The sequence below is a fragment of the Schistocerca serialis genome, chromosome 1 (genome assembly GCF_023864345.2).
Source record: "Schistocerca serialis cubense isolate TAMUIC-IGC-003099 chromosome 1, iqSchSeri2.2, whole genome shotgun sequence".
Classification (NCBI taxonomy): Eukaryota; Metazoa; Arthropoda; class Insecta; order Orthoptera; family Acrididae; genus Schistocerca; species Schistocerca serialis.
In genome coordinates this window covers 965,459,222-965,474,448 of record NC_064638.1, presented here as the reverse complement: position 1 = coordinate 965,474,448, position 15,227 = coordinate 965,459,222, and the positions used below count along the sequence as shown (strand labels likewise).

At 43.8% G+C, this 15,227-nt stretch overlaps 1 protein-coding gene across 1 annotated transcript in view; it reads right to left on the bottom strand.

The window, feature by feature from the left end:
* Positions 1-15,227, bottom strand: part of LOC126452917 (hemicentin-2-like) — a 716,817-nt gene that overhangs the window by 58,384 nt on the left and 643,206 nt on the right. Inside the window, exon 12 of the mRNA XM_050091124.1 lies at positions 1,858-2,064. Coding sequence (XP_049947081.1) covers positions 1,858-2,064 — 207 coding nt within the window. The remainder of the gene's footprint in view (positions 1-1,857; positions 2,065-15,227) is intronic.

Here is a 15,227-nt window from a genome sequence, read left to right as displayed (position 1 = left end):
GTTTATCAGCCAAGCCGGGGAAGATATTCTATAACATATTGGCGTACCTCTCACCCGTTACGGTAGCAGTTACAAAACCAGAATCACGCATTTCCTCGAAGAAAAAAGGCCCGATAACGGTAGATGTGGTAAATCCAAACCATACCGTGACTTTCTCGTCGTGTAATGGAGTTTCCAGGACAGTTCTAGGATTTTCAAATGGTTCAAATGGCTCTGAGCACTATGGGACTCAACGGCTGAGGTCATTAGTCCCCTAGAACTTAGAACTAGTTAAACCTAACTAACCTAAGGACATCACAAACATCCATGTCCGAGGCAGGATTCGAACCTGCGACCGTAGCGGTCTTGCGGTTCCAGACTGCAGCGCCTTTAACCGCACGGCCACTTCGGCCGCCCTAGGATTTTCGGTAGCCCAAATTCTGCAGTTGTGGGCGTTGACAGACCCTCGGAGCGTGAAATGAGCTTCGTCGGTCCACAACACTTTACTCAACCAATCGTCATCTTCCGCCATCTTTTGAAACGCCCACGCCGCAAATGCCCTCCGCTTCGATAAATCGCCAGGTAACAGTTCATGATGCCGGTGTATTTTGTACGGATAGCATCGGAGGGTACGCCTAAGTGCCAATCAAACAGTAGTGTATGGAGTGCAGGTGCGACGTGCGACTGCACGAGCTCTGACTTCCCCGTGCATAGACGAACCCGCTACAGTCTCCATTTCTTCCTGGACTGTCTCAGCAGCATTACGTCTTGTGCTCGGTCGGCCACTACGGGGTCCATCGTCTAAACAACCCATAGATTCGAACTTCGAAATCATTCTCGCCACAGCTGCATTTGTCAACGGACCTTTACCCGTTCGAACCCCTTCCTATAGCGGTAGTATCGTAACGCTGAACTACCACATTCCCGATTCTGATAATACAGCCTCACTAAAAGCACCTTTTCAGGTAATGTCAACATGCTGCGAATGCTGGCGCATCTGATTCTCTCTCTTTTTTTTTTCCTTTATTGATTTTCAATTCCCCCAGAAGGATTCTCTCTCTCGTTGCAGCTCCTTTTATACACGATTGTCATACGCAGTCGCTGACGTTTCGCTGTCCAGCGCCATCTGTCGGACATTTTGCGCACTTTCTTTTGTTCTAATAAAACCCAATGTCATTCCAAGTCTGTATGTCAATTTTTACCTCTCTACTTACATTATTCCTTGGTTTATTAAGTTTTCAAATTTATACTGACTTTTAGATCACCCGGCACACGCTACATAATACACTAAGTGTCGCGTTGGCAAAAATGGTTGGAATGAAACTGGAGCAAACCCAGAAGAAAATAATCTACAGCGTTGAGTTTAACAGCTCAGACAGAAAGAATGTCGATACGGCACGTAGAAATTCTGTGTAAACCTCTTGAACGCTAAAAACTTTATTTATGAAGCGTTTCCAGTAATTATCGTCACATAATATGTACCTAGGAAAGCTCAGACAAATGATCAGTACAAGAAAAGACGTTATTTTGAGACGTCGTATGACAGACTGCTGGCATGCTACGTCTCAGAATAACATCTTTTGCAAATACGCCTAACGACTGTGGCACATGACATTGTACGTTTCCTTATATTGCTCACTTTTATGAGCTTTCTTGAGCTATTTTATCTGATGATGACTGCTCGAATCACGTAATTAATAAAGTTTTTAGCGATCAAGACGTTTCCATGTAGTTGCCACATGCCAAATCGCGATGATCGCACACCTTACAAATGTGGATATTTCCACACCTTACCCTCCCTCCCCGTATGGCACTTGGTAGCACCCAGCGCTATTTGTAACTAAGATTTTCAATCTAACAAATTAGTGCTCCACTCACCTCCTTCATTGGGGATGACGTCAGGGTTGTCCTCGGTGGTGACGGTGGCTGGCGTCTGTGGGGGCGGCTCCTTCTGGCTGGCGGCAGCCCGCAAGCGCGCTCTGCGCATGCGCAGCGCCAGTAGGAGGGCTGGGATACCGACCAGCAGCAGTGCCACCAGCACCCCTGCCAACAGCAGCGCCTCCACCGGCACCGGAGGCTCCTCTTCTGCACAACGTAAACAACAACACCCGACTCAACAACAATAACCAACCAGTAACTCCTCGTCCAGGGACCCAGTACATAAACACTGTGCTGTAATGGTGACGACGCCATTCCAGTGGTGCCAACAACAACAGTCAAACTTCCAGGAGCCCGGCATACGAATACTGTTCTGTGGTAGTTACAGCAGCGGCTATGTGTAGCGACACTGCCCGACACATACAAGGAGCGGACAAAAATATGGGGACGCCACATAAACGACTCATCACCATGCCCTATAAAGTGTAGGAAGACTTTTGGGATTCAAAACAGATTCCAGTCGTCTCGCAATGGATAAATACAGGTTCTGTACGTTTTCCAATTGACTCTTATACCATTCTACCGGAAAAATAGTGGCAACTTCAAGTAACGATGATGGAAGCAGATAACGATCATACCCTTTTCTCAAAAGTAACTCACAAAGGCTATAGAATATTGTGATGTAAAAATTTATCCTCATGTTCGCAAAACCAGTCCTGCACGATGTGACCTGGTGAGCAGTGACCGCGTCATCTTGGAACACTGCCCAAAAATTTGAGAAAAAAATATCATACATTGGGATGGAACTGATCAGCGAAGACGATCACGTAAAGCCTTGCAAGGAAGGAGACCTTGAAGGAGAACATGAGGTCCATGGAATACCATGACATCACTGCACAAATAATCACCAAACCCAGGAACGTTTCACTCCTGGCAGAAACCACCCCGCATCGTACACTTGGGACGGCGTACGTCACACGTAAACTTAGTCAGAAATGGGAAACGCTTTGAAACAAGACTCATTCGACCACATGAGTTTCTTCCATAGCACCGTCCGCCCAGATAGCTGAGTGGTAAGCCTGAAGGATTGCCGTCCTGCGGGTCCGGGTTCGATTCCCGGCTGGGTAGGAGATTTTCTCCGCTCAGCGACTGGGTGTTGTCTTGTCTTCATCAACATTTCATCCCCATCGGGCTCGCAGGTCGCCCAATGTGGCGTCGAATGTACTAAGACCTGCACCAATGCGGCCGGACCTGCCTCGCAAGGGATCTCCAGGCCAATGACACCGAACGCTCATTTCCATTTTTCCATAGCACAACAGCTAAGGCTTTATGACTTCAGGATTTCGTTTCCTGGTTACGGTAATTTGTATCAATGATGTGTCGATTTGGAATTCCATATTGCTCACAATTTCCACTTTATGAAAGTCAGTACCTCTTGTTTCCGTGCTGAGAGGGCTTGCAAGTGCAACATTTAATTCTGCAGTGACTTTTGCAGCTGTTCGATCTCTGTTTTTCCTGAGAATTCTCTTCAATGACCGTGTGTCGCATTATGACTCAGCGGATGATGTTTTACCGCATTCCCTGTATGCGGTGGACATCTTCGATACTCTGCCTCCTGAAACACCAGACACTCCGAGTTGGGTTGGGTTGTTTGGGGGGTGAGACCAGACAGCGAGGTCATCGGTGTCATCGGATTAGGGAAGGACGGGGAAGGAAGTCGGCCGTGGCCTTTTAAAGGAACCATCCCAGCATTTGCCTGCAGCGACTTAGGAAATCACGGAACACCTAAATCAGAATGGCCAGACGCGGGATTTAACCGTCGGCCTACCGAATGCGAGTCCAGTGTGCTAGCCACTGCGGCACCTCGCTCGGCAGACACTTCAGATGCTGGCACCATACGAGCACCAATGATTCTCCCACGCTCGAATCCACTTACCTGCGACATGATGTACTCACAACTATCAGAGAACACTGTTCTGTCCATGACTTGCAATGACGTTCGTGGTCAAATGCAACGGCGCCACGAACAGACTTGGCTACATCGACATTCATATTCAAGCACGCTTCTCTGGCGGTGTTTCAAATTTTGTCCAACCCCTGTATTTCTCCCTGTTTTTTCCCTGCACTGCCCCAGCCAGGAACACAGGCACCGCGGCCGTGGAGTCTTGAAAGCGAGTTAGACGCATAGCAACTGCCGTTATGACCTCCTGCAAGAGGAGCACAGATTTTCACCTCGCGGTCCAGTTGGAAGTGTCGGGGAATGTGGTGGGCACCACAAAGGCGATGATGTACGATCAATTCCGAATATTGTCACCATCTGTAATGAAGCTACTAGGAATGCTCCATCTGAGAAAGGCTTAAGGAAGTTAAGTCATGTCAGCTGGTGCAGTTAAATATTATCCTTTGTTATTGGAACTATGTTCCTAGGTTAACTGGTAATAATAGGAAGAGTATCTCTATTTCATGACAGATATTTTCTTGCTGAATGGAATTGTACCGATTGTTTTCATTTACTGTTAATCATAAATAATGAGACACCAATTTCACATTGTAAAATTATTATTCTGTTCAAGAGCTTTGTCTGTGATAAAACTTTTCTGGTTATAATCTTTGAAGTATATTTTATTCGTGTGTTAATTTACAGTCAATTTGATGTTACATCTTTAGTGTTCTTCGGTAAATGTGTACGTATTCATCCCAGTCGTAGTACTCGCACATCGTTCGGTACCCACGTTGTACATGTTCCACGAATCTGAGAATCTGAAATTCAGCTTACGTACAAGACAAAATCATCATTTTCGATGGAATGTTCATTAGCATTTTCTTAAATCTTGTGCCTGTTCACAAAGAAATGCGACGGCGGGATGACCGATGTGCACTCCAGGCAGACTTGATTTACTTCTTCATTAGTTATATGATCTACCCACCGGAATTTATTCTGAACTGTTTATTGTCCAAGTTTCATATTCATATGAAGCTAAACTCTCTATAAGCTAAATGCTTTCAGGAATTGCTTCCCGACACAAAAATTCATAGAGGCAACTTGTTTATATTTTTAAGAGGAACCTTTCTTGCTCTTGTAAATATGTTTTTATACCCTCTTCTGCCAGTTTCTAGCTCCACACTGTCAAGTACTACGGATGTTTCAGCTCCTTTTCTTTGAGGCAACACATCCTATAATTTTCCAAATTATCTTTGTGGAAATATTATATTCATGTTAATTAAAAAGTGGTAAATATAAATCTGGATAGAAAAACCCGTTTCTCCTGAAAGTGAATCCACTCTCCTAATAATAATGATTCAACGCTTGTTCCCATCCCAGCTTTACTGACAAGTGACGATCCTCTATTCTGGATACATTACTGTTCATTAATTTGTGGATGATATCAAGGTTCTCACTGATGATGACTGTTGTGTTTCATATTTCATCTCCTGATAGCTAGGGATACTAACTAGAAATTCTGAGTTCTTCGGTATGAACAGGCTTTCGTACAGAGAAATTTTTATTAGTGAATAATAACAAGAAAGACCATGTAATAGCTTCAACAACGTGTTTTAAAATATAAAGGAAAGTAAACACTAATTAACATTCCAACTGTGACTTAAAAACATCTAAATCCTTCCATCCTGAGTCATTCGTGTGGAAGTGTGAGGGATACATTGCTTGTAGAACATAGAACGCAGTTCCAGCCTAACAATCTTACGCATTTCAGTTTGTTTTTTCTGCAGCGGATGGCAGGTCTCACGTGAAAGTAGGCGTAGAATATAGCTGGCCCGTTCAAAATATGATAAACATGAGCAAAGTGGTTCCTGTGTAGCCTATATACAGGTTTACATTTCCTTCATTATGAACATTCACTATGTTGACGCTATTTCGGTGTCAACATTCATCATTAATATATGGAATATACTGGACTGTCGCTATCTTATCAAAAACTCCCTTAAAATGGACTACGTTTCTTCACTGCAAAGGGACTCGTACATCTTAAATTAAAGTATAATTAAGTTTTTATTGACAGCGGTTTTGTAACAGCTACGTTGTGGATTATCTACATCTGCATTTATACTCCGCAAGCCACCCAACGGTGTGTGGCGGAGGGCACTTTACGTGCCACTGTCATTACCTCCCTTTCCTCTTCCAGGCGCATATGGTTCGCGGGAAGAACGAGTGCTGGAAAGCCTCCATAAGCGCTCTAATCTCTCTAATTTTACATTCGTGATCTCCTCGGGAGGTATAAGTAGGGGGAGCAATATATTCAATACCTCATCCAGAAACACACCCTCTCGAAACATGGACAGTAAGCTACCCCGCGATGCAGAGCGCCTCTCTTGCAGAGTCTGCCACTTACGTTTGCTAAACATCTCCGTAACGCTATCACGTTTTCCGAATAACCCTGTGACGAAACGAGCCGCTCTTCTTTGGATTTTCTCTACCTCCACTGTCAACCCGACCTGGTACAGATCCCACACTGATGAGCAATACTCAGGTATAGGTCGAACGAGTGTTTTGAAAGCTACCTCCTTTGTTGATGGACTACATTTTCTAGGGACCTCCAAATGAATCTCAACCTGGCACCCGCCTTACCAACAATTAATTTTATATGATCATTCCACTTCAAATTGTTCCGTACCCATATTCCCAGATATTTTACAGATGTAACTGCTACCAGTGTTTGTTCCGCTATCATATAATCATACAATAAAGGATCCTTCTTTCTATGTAATCGCAAAACATTACACTTGTGTATGTTAAGGGTCAGTTGCTACTCCCTGCACCAAGTGCCTATCCGCTGCAGATCTTCCTGCATTTCGCTGCAATTTTCTAATGCTGCAACTTCTCTGTATACTACAGCATCATCCGCGAAAAGCCACATGGAACTTGCGACACTATCTACTAGGTCATTTATATATATTGTGAAAAGCAAAGGTCCCATAAAACTCCCCTGTGGCACGGCAGAAGTAACTTTAACGTCTGTAGACGTCTCTCCATTGAGAACAGCATGCTGTGTTCTGTTTGCTAAAAACTCTTCAATCCAGCCACACAGCTGGTCTGAAATTCCGTAGGCTCTTACTTTGTTTATCAGGCAACAGTGCGGATCTGTATTGAACGCCTTCCGGAAGTCAAGGAAAATGACATCTACCTGGGAGCCTGTATCTAATATTTTTTGGGACTCATGAACAAATAAAGCGAGTTGGGTCTCACACAATCGCTGTTTCCGGAATCCATGTTAATTCCTATAGAGTAGATTCTGGGTTTCCAGAAATGACATGATACGCGAGCAAAAAACATGTTCTAAAGTTATAGCTTAGTTAAAGGAAATGCTACGTATGGCAGTCAATTCTTGAGCGGTGTTGGTAATTCATGAAGTCTATTTCGTTCTGAAATCGGCTAGTAACGATGTCTTTTTCCCCTACATGCATTTCCTTAAGATCCCCTGACTGTGGACTTCGTAGTAGACTGCAGAAATCGTACGGTCTACCACCTTAGCCGGAATCGTTAATGTCCACATTTACGCGTATACTCTACATGCCACAATGCGGTGCATTACGTCTAGTCGTTCCATTTTCTATTCCCCAAACAAATGGAACGAGGGAAACTGATTATGTATGTGCTTCAATCGTGTTCCTTAGACGACATGTAAAATGCTGTGGAAGGAATTACGTCGAATTTGAACATTATTGATCCAGTGGGAATATCATGGAACATAATGAAATTTAATGAAAATTTTACCAACAAATGGGCCTGTAAGCGTATTAACATAAACGGAGTTGGCTACAAATTATAGATGAATCGCAATACGACATCTATGGTTTGAGTTGCGCATTGCACAGTCTGTGCTATCCATTGCTCGGCGAAAGTTCGGCAGTCAACATTTGCGGCACTGTTAGTTAGGTAAGCACATCCACAGCGGCAAGGTCGGACCACATCGGGTGGCAAAAATCGGTTATTAATTGCCCGGCGGCCAAAAACCACATTCAAAGCTAAATGACGTCGGTTTTTAATTGCCACCGTTTTCTGGCGCAAGTTGAAATCGAGAAACAGCATGTTCCACAACAGACTGGAATGTCTCAGGAGTCACGTTCAGAATGCATTATGCATTGTCTCTGCAGCAGCCGCTTCACTGGGTGTGCAACGCATGAAGAAGCGCCATTTCGCATAAAAATGATTGTACCCACACATTGTTGAAGGGTTAGAATGACTTTGGTACGCAAAAGACTCTCATAGCGGTTATGAATGACATGTAACATAACCCACAGGACTTATCCCCTCGAAAAAATACGGGCTTGGATAAATGATGCCGTCGACCCGCAGCGCACAGTCACCTTTGCAGAACAAAGTGGTACCGGTTGATGTGCGTGTGGACGGTCCGTCGCTCACGTTCTGCAGTCATCTATATTGACATGTCCTTGAAGTTTGTAAATGGTCTCTGTCTGTGCACAGAATGTTCCTTGGTCGTTCATTGTCCTATTCCATATCAACAAGAAAATCCAGAGCGAACGTTTGTCTTGCTGGCAGGTCAGCAGCAAGCAACTCCTCAACATGGGTGATTTTGTATGGGTAGCAGTGCAAAATGTGTCGTAGGATTTTATGAACGGTGCTCGCAAGAATGTCCAACGTCTGGGCGATTCCCCGTGCACTGTATGTTTGCACATCAATCGAAGTCTTGTTCAGTGTTGTCGCCACAACTTCGGCAGACGTCTGATCAACTGCTTTCCGTCCTCATCTACATACTGCAAAAGAACCTGTCTTTTAGATTTTTGCAATCATTTTCTCTAGAGACCTAGCGAGGTGGCTCAGTGGTTAGCAGACTACATTCGCATTCGGGAGAACGATGTTTAAAATCCGCGCAAGACAATCCTGATCAAGGTTTTCCGTCATTTCCCTAAATTGCTTCAGGTAAATGTTGGGATGATGCCTTTGAGAGGGCACGGCCGATTTCCTTCCTAGTCCTTCCCTAAACCGAGTTTGTGCTCCGTCTCTAATGACTTCGTTGTCGACGGGACGTTAAACTCTAATCTCCTCGACTATTTCCCATTTTCTCTAGGTCCTAGAGTGTCTGGAACTTCTGCGGGGCTACCTGCGCACAGCCATTGTTCTTGTGAAAGAGCTTCATCAGTAGCGCTCAATCATTCACAGAGACTGTCATTTTGGGCGTCTCGGACGAAACTGAAGAACAGCCCTGTATCATTTTTTTTATTGTCGTGCTTAATCTGACGCTTACACCGCCATTTGTTAGTCAAATTTAATTTGTTCCATGACTATTCTCCCTGCTTCAGTTACATGCTGTTCAAATTTGGCGTTGTTCTGTGCAGTGGTTCTCTTTCTTCAGCGTTTTGAAACTGGAATTTTAATTACCGTCACCCTGTATGTTGGTGACAGCAGCAACGTTCTGAAGTCTGTCGCCAATGTCTGATCTCTAAGCTTTCTCAACATCATTACGCGAAAAGGGGGTCTTCCCATCTGAGTCCACGTAATATCAGAGAAGTAAACGAATAACGCAAGTTTACTCAGCGGCACTGGACCAGGAAGAAGGCGGATCGCACGGGTGTTGTCAGGGAAGAATAGCATTAAGATTTAAGTATTTGAGGGAAAAGACGACCGTAAGTATCATCAGTTCTATGAACATGTCATGCCAATGAACTGAGTCAAATTACAAACCTCTATTTTCATATTTTGTGACTGTTAGGTGTGGACGTTCAATGTGACAGGCTCTCAGGGTGCCACCCAGACAGTGAACCAAACGGAAATCAAGACCTCACTTATACTCAGATCACAGTCGGTAACCAGTGCAGGTTCGCCCTTAAATAATCTCATTGCTACCATCTTCCGTTAGATATTTCTTTAAGGACTGAAAAAATAATCCAGTTTATATCAGAAATTTTAGGAAAATCCAGCAGCACCAGAATGCTAAGGCCTCCTCAGTTGTCGAACTGAGGAAAGCTTGTTCGAAATAAAATTTATTATTGGAATAGTTAGGGCATGTAAACGAAGCTAATTTCTCTTCCAATATTTTGTAAGAGTGGTCAGTGAATCAACTCATCACTACCTCAAATGAAATTTTTCTAGTATAATGTAGTGTAGAGAGTACTGTGTAATTTACACTGCACTACAAAGACAACAGTGTTGACAGTACTAACTTGATAGCAATTGCCAGATGTCAAGATCAAAGCGGCAAAGTGCCCAATAGCACCTTAACAGGTCAGGAGCCGACCGCTGTACTAGCAGCATAAGGCAAACAGATCGTTTGTGTGTTTACTTTACATGCTTCTACGTGGAAGTGAGACACTCATTCAGATTTGTTTGTGTGCATTTTTAGTGTAAACGTTAATTTTTCGCGTGTTGGTATAGTGTAGTTTCCCACCGTATTTGGTGTGGTTATGGACTGTGAAAGTTGAGTTGGGATGCCAGATGAGTTTGGTCACATCTCCATGCAGTAATAGCTTCGATCAAGCAGCTTGAGGCTGTTTCCAGTTGCCATCACTGTGGCACACCAGGTGTGGGGATCCACATAAGGTCCAGCGTATCCCAGGTGCCTGATTGATCCACTACTGTGGTCCGCCCAGTTACGGCCCGCATCGGTATTGATAGCTCAGCCGTGGGAGGTCGTTTCAAGATGTAGCAGGCAGTCAAAGACTGCAACTGATAAAGATCCTGAAACCACTGTAGTCACGTGCCCTGTTTCAGTAGAAGTATCTCGGCGTGGATGGTTTAGGCATACGGGGGCAATTAGCCCAGATGTTGAATAGTAGCTTCCTGATGCGAAGAGGATCAACCTACTGCAGGTGGTGCTCAAGACGGTACTAACAATGTGTGTCGCTTTGGACCGAAAGAAGTTGTAAATATTGTCAGTCTTGCTAGCGAGATGACGGCATGGCCCACAGTCTGCAGCTTCGGCTGGTACAAAACCTAGTGGGAGTCTGATTTAGAAGGTTCTGCAGCAATGTAGACTACAGTTTGTTTCACTTACACCATAGGGTGGTGGGTTATCGGGTTCTACTTAACAGGTCAACGGTGCATTACAAACATGAAGCGGCTGCACGAGTACCAGGTGCCCTGTGGAGTGGACTGTACGGTTTTTTAGATTAAATGATAACGGAAGTGTAAAAATAGGGGATCAGTCTCAAAGGGTGCTGGTGAAACACAGGATGAGGGTACACCTAGAACACATTGGTATTAGAATTACAGTTGTATATTGTCGTAGCTGTGTTGGTAAACACTCGTAGAACATAGTGAGGCAGAAACCGTTATAGGCACTGAAAAGTAGCTGAAGCTGCAGGTAAGTTTAGTAGACATTTTTACCAAGAACCCTATGGTGTTGATAAAGGGTAGATTGAATTCTGTTCCTGGTGGCGTACTTGTTGCTATTAGTAGTAATTTATCTTGTAGTGAAATTGAAGTAGAGAGCTGCTGCGAGCTGGTATTGGTAGAGGTTATACTCGACAACCGGGTTCCTTTTACCGAACGCCTGACTCAGATTATGTAATTGCTGAAGCGTTCAAGGAAAATTCGAGTCTCACCTCGAATAGGTACACAACGCATATAATTATAGCCGGTGGCGACTGCGATCTACGCTCTGTAAGTTGGCGAAAATACATCTTTGAAGCCGGCAGTAGACATAAAACATGAAAGTTTTACTAAAAGCATTCACAGAAAATTATTTTCAGCAGTTATTGAAACAGCCCACTCGAAGTATAAATTGCTGCTTTAACGAAATTCACATCTTAGTAACAAATAGTCATGCGTTAATAGGGAGCACCATGATGGCTACAGGGACTAGTGGACACGAGATAGTTGTAGGGGGAATGAATATTTTCTTAATAACTTCACTTATGTCTTGACACATTTTTATTTTTCGTCAACCTTTACACGTTTCGACTTCCTGACATTTTCTAAGGCAGTGATATGTCAGTCATATAAAAACATTGTATCACTTCAATATTCTTGAGAACGAGACAAATGCAAACTGTTACCAATTGAAAATTTTGGCTTCCAGTTTTCACTTGGTAGCAGTTTGCCCCTGTCCAGTGCTCTAGAATGTTGACGTGGTATAATGTATTTAACGTTTTATGTGACTGACATAGCATTGCCTTTGAAAATGACCGAAAGTCGAAAGGCGTAAGGCTGGTAAAAAATAAAAGTGTGGCCATGGCATAAGTGAAGTTATTAAATGTGTATTCATATCGCCGCGTCGTCTCACAGCATTTTCATGCAAACTGCAGGAGACTGAACATTGTGGCATCCAAAACCATCAAAAGTAAACGGAAATTATATATCTATTTATAAAAGCAGATAAAAATTCACTTGGCGCATTCCTAAGGGATAGTCCCCATATCTTCCAAATTAACGATGTGGGTGTAGACCTGATGTGGCTTAAATTGAAAGAAACTGTATTTGACGGCAGCCTAGAAATTTATACCAAAAGAAGCAAAAGTAATCTCCCACGGTTCACAAAACACTGTCGCAAAAGCAACGGAAGCACCATACGAAATTTAAGAGAACCTAAAACTTCCAAGATGTTTTACCGAAGGTCGGAATTTAGCGTCCATTTCCATGCAAGATACTATTATTAGTTTTCAAAACTCTGTCTCGAAATTTGGCAGAAAATCCTAAGCGATTCTATTCGTATATAACGGACACCGGTGGCAACATACAGTCACTACTTTCAATGAGTGGTGACTACCACTAACGGGGAGTTACTGAAACCACGCCTGTCAGTCTCAAAATGAGACATCACCATCCTGGTGACTCCGAAGGCGAGGATGGATATTGCAGCAGCAGTCATATCTCCGAAATCTATTTGAACCATGGCAAGAAAACAAACGTAAGGTCGACGATGCGACGATGGAAGACGAGGTGACTAGAAAAAAAATGACAAGTATAGATACGACAGACAGATGGTAAAGGTACCGTCTATGATCTGATCGTGGAAACCTTAACTCGGATGGTCGAAGGGACATTCGAACTCCTCTCCTCCAATATCACCTTACTTTGTGCGGCAGATGGTATTCCCGCGCCGTCCACCGTGGCCGAGCTGTTGTAGGGGCTTCAGTCCGGAACCACGCGGCTGCTACGGGCGCAGGTTCGAATCCTGCCTCGGGCATGGATGTGTGTGATGTTAGTTAGGTTTAAATAGCTCTAAGTCTAGGGGACAGAACTTAGATGTAGAGTCATTTGAACCATTTGGTATTCCCGCTACCACTGTTTTTACGTTTTAGTAGCACCAAGAGTGTGAACTATAGCTGAGTCAATGGAACACTGTATTTGGCAGCCAGTTCTCCAAAGGTAACAAATTACATCTGGGCTTTTGTGTCGGATTCTTCGGCCGATGTTCGTTTGACGATTTTCCGGACTTTTCGCCAGTACGAGTGGCTGGCGTTGTCAAAATTCAATGCTGCATGGTTATAAGCGGGCCAGAGTCATTGATCTTGCGACTGCAGATTATACACTGTCCAGTACAATTAAAGGTTGAATCCCCGTAATTGTCTCCAATTGCGACACAGAAGTTAGAAATTTGGTTCAAAAATGCAAGCAACCATTTTGATAACCCTTAGATTTCGCATGACCGAAAGCATGTGCTAGAACAGCAGCCGAACACCGTTCAGATGAATGGGCGTCGATGTCTTTGTACAGGTATATTTTTAAAGTGCTCAACAAAGGTACGTGGGTGACACCGAAGGTATTGCCAAATTGAGGGTCTTAGAGCGATCAGTTGCCATTTAATCCATGCAAGTTTGAATACCGCCCCCCCCCCCCCGCCCCATAAAACCCCTCCAACCCAGTCCCCCTGCGCAGCTCCCCCCGTCTTAGGTTCGAGGATTCCCTCGGGCATGGGTGTGTGTGTTGTCCTTAGCGTAAGTTAGTTTAAGTTAGATTAAATAGCTTAGGGACCGATGACCTCAGCAGCTTGGTCCCATAACACCATACCACAAATTTCTAAAAAAAAAATTTCCAACCCTCCCCCCCCCCCCCCCACACACCAATACCAGTGATAACGCCACAGGAGGGCTAAAGAACAATGAGCACGCTTTTCTGCTTCATATCACGTTCGATTCTTTGCAGACGAATGGAAAAACTAGTAGAAGCCAACCTCGGGGAACTTCAGTTTGGATTCCGTAGAAACACTGGAACACGTGAGGCAATACTGACCTTACGACTTATCTTAGAAGAAAGATTAAGGAAAGGCAAACCTACGTTTCTAGCATTTGTAGACTTAGAGAAAGCTTTTGACAATGTTGACTGGAATACTCTCTTTCAAATTCTAAAGGTGGCAGGGGTAAAATACAGGGAGCGAAAGGCTATTTACAATTTGTACAGAAACCAGATGGCAGTTATAAGAGTCGAGGGACATGAAAGGGAAGCAGTAGTTGGGAAGGGAGTAAGACAGGGTTGTAGCCTCTCCCCGATGTTGTTCAATCTGTATATTGAGCAAGCAGTAAAGGGAACAAAAGAAAAATTAGGAGTAGGTATTAAAATTCATGGAGAAGAAATAAAAACTTTGAGGTTCGCCGATGACATTGTAATTCTGTCAGAGACAGCAAAGGACTTGGAAGAGCAGTTGAATGGAATGGACAGTGTCTTGAAAGGAGGATATAAGATGAACATCAACAAAAGCAAAACAAGGATAATGGAATGTAGTCTAATTAAGTCGGGTGATGCTGAGGGAATTAGATTAGGAAATGAGGCACTTAAAGTAGTAAAGGAGTTTTGCTATTTGGGGAGCAAAATAACTGATGATGGTCGAAGTAGAGAGGATATAAAATGTAGGCTGGCAATGGCAAGGAAAGCGTTTCTGAAGAAGAGAAATTTGTTAACATCCAGTATTGATTTAAGTGTCAGGAAGTCATTTCTGAAAGTATTCTGAAAGTATGGAGTGTAGCCATGTATGGAAGTGAAACATGGACGATAAATAGTTTGGACAAGAAGTGAATAGAAGCTTTCGAAATGTGGTGCTACAGAAGAATGCTGAAGATTAGATGGGTAGATCACATAACTAATGAGGAAGTATTGAATAGGATTGGGGAGAAGAGAAGTTTGTGGCACAACTTGACCTGAAGAAGGGATCGGTTGGTAGGACATGTTCTGAGGCATCAAGGGATCACCAATTTAGTATTGGAGGGCAGCGTGGAGGGTAAAAATCGTAGAGGGAGACCAAGAGATGAATACACTAAGCAGATTCAGAAGGATGTAGGTTGGAGTAGGTACTGGGAGATGAAAAAGCTTGCACAGGATAGAGTAGCATGGAGAGCTGCATCAAACCAGTCTCAGGACTGAAGACCACAACAACAACAACATCAAGTTCGAATTTCGTCGTATGGTTTTGAATGGTCCCTAGTGGTTCCACCCTGTACACCAGTGCAAAAATTGCGGT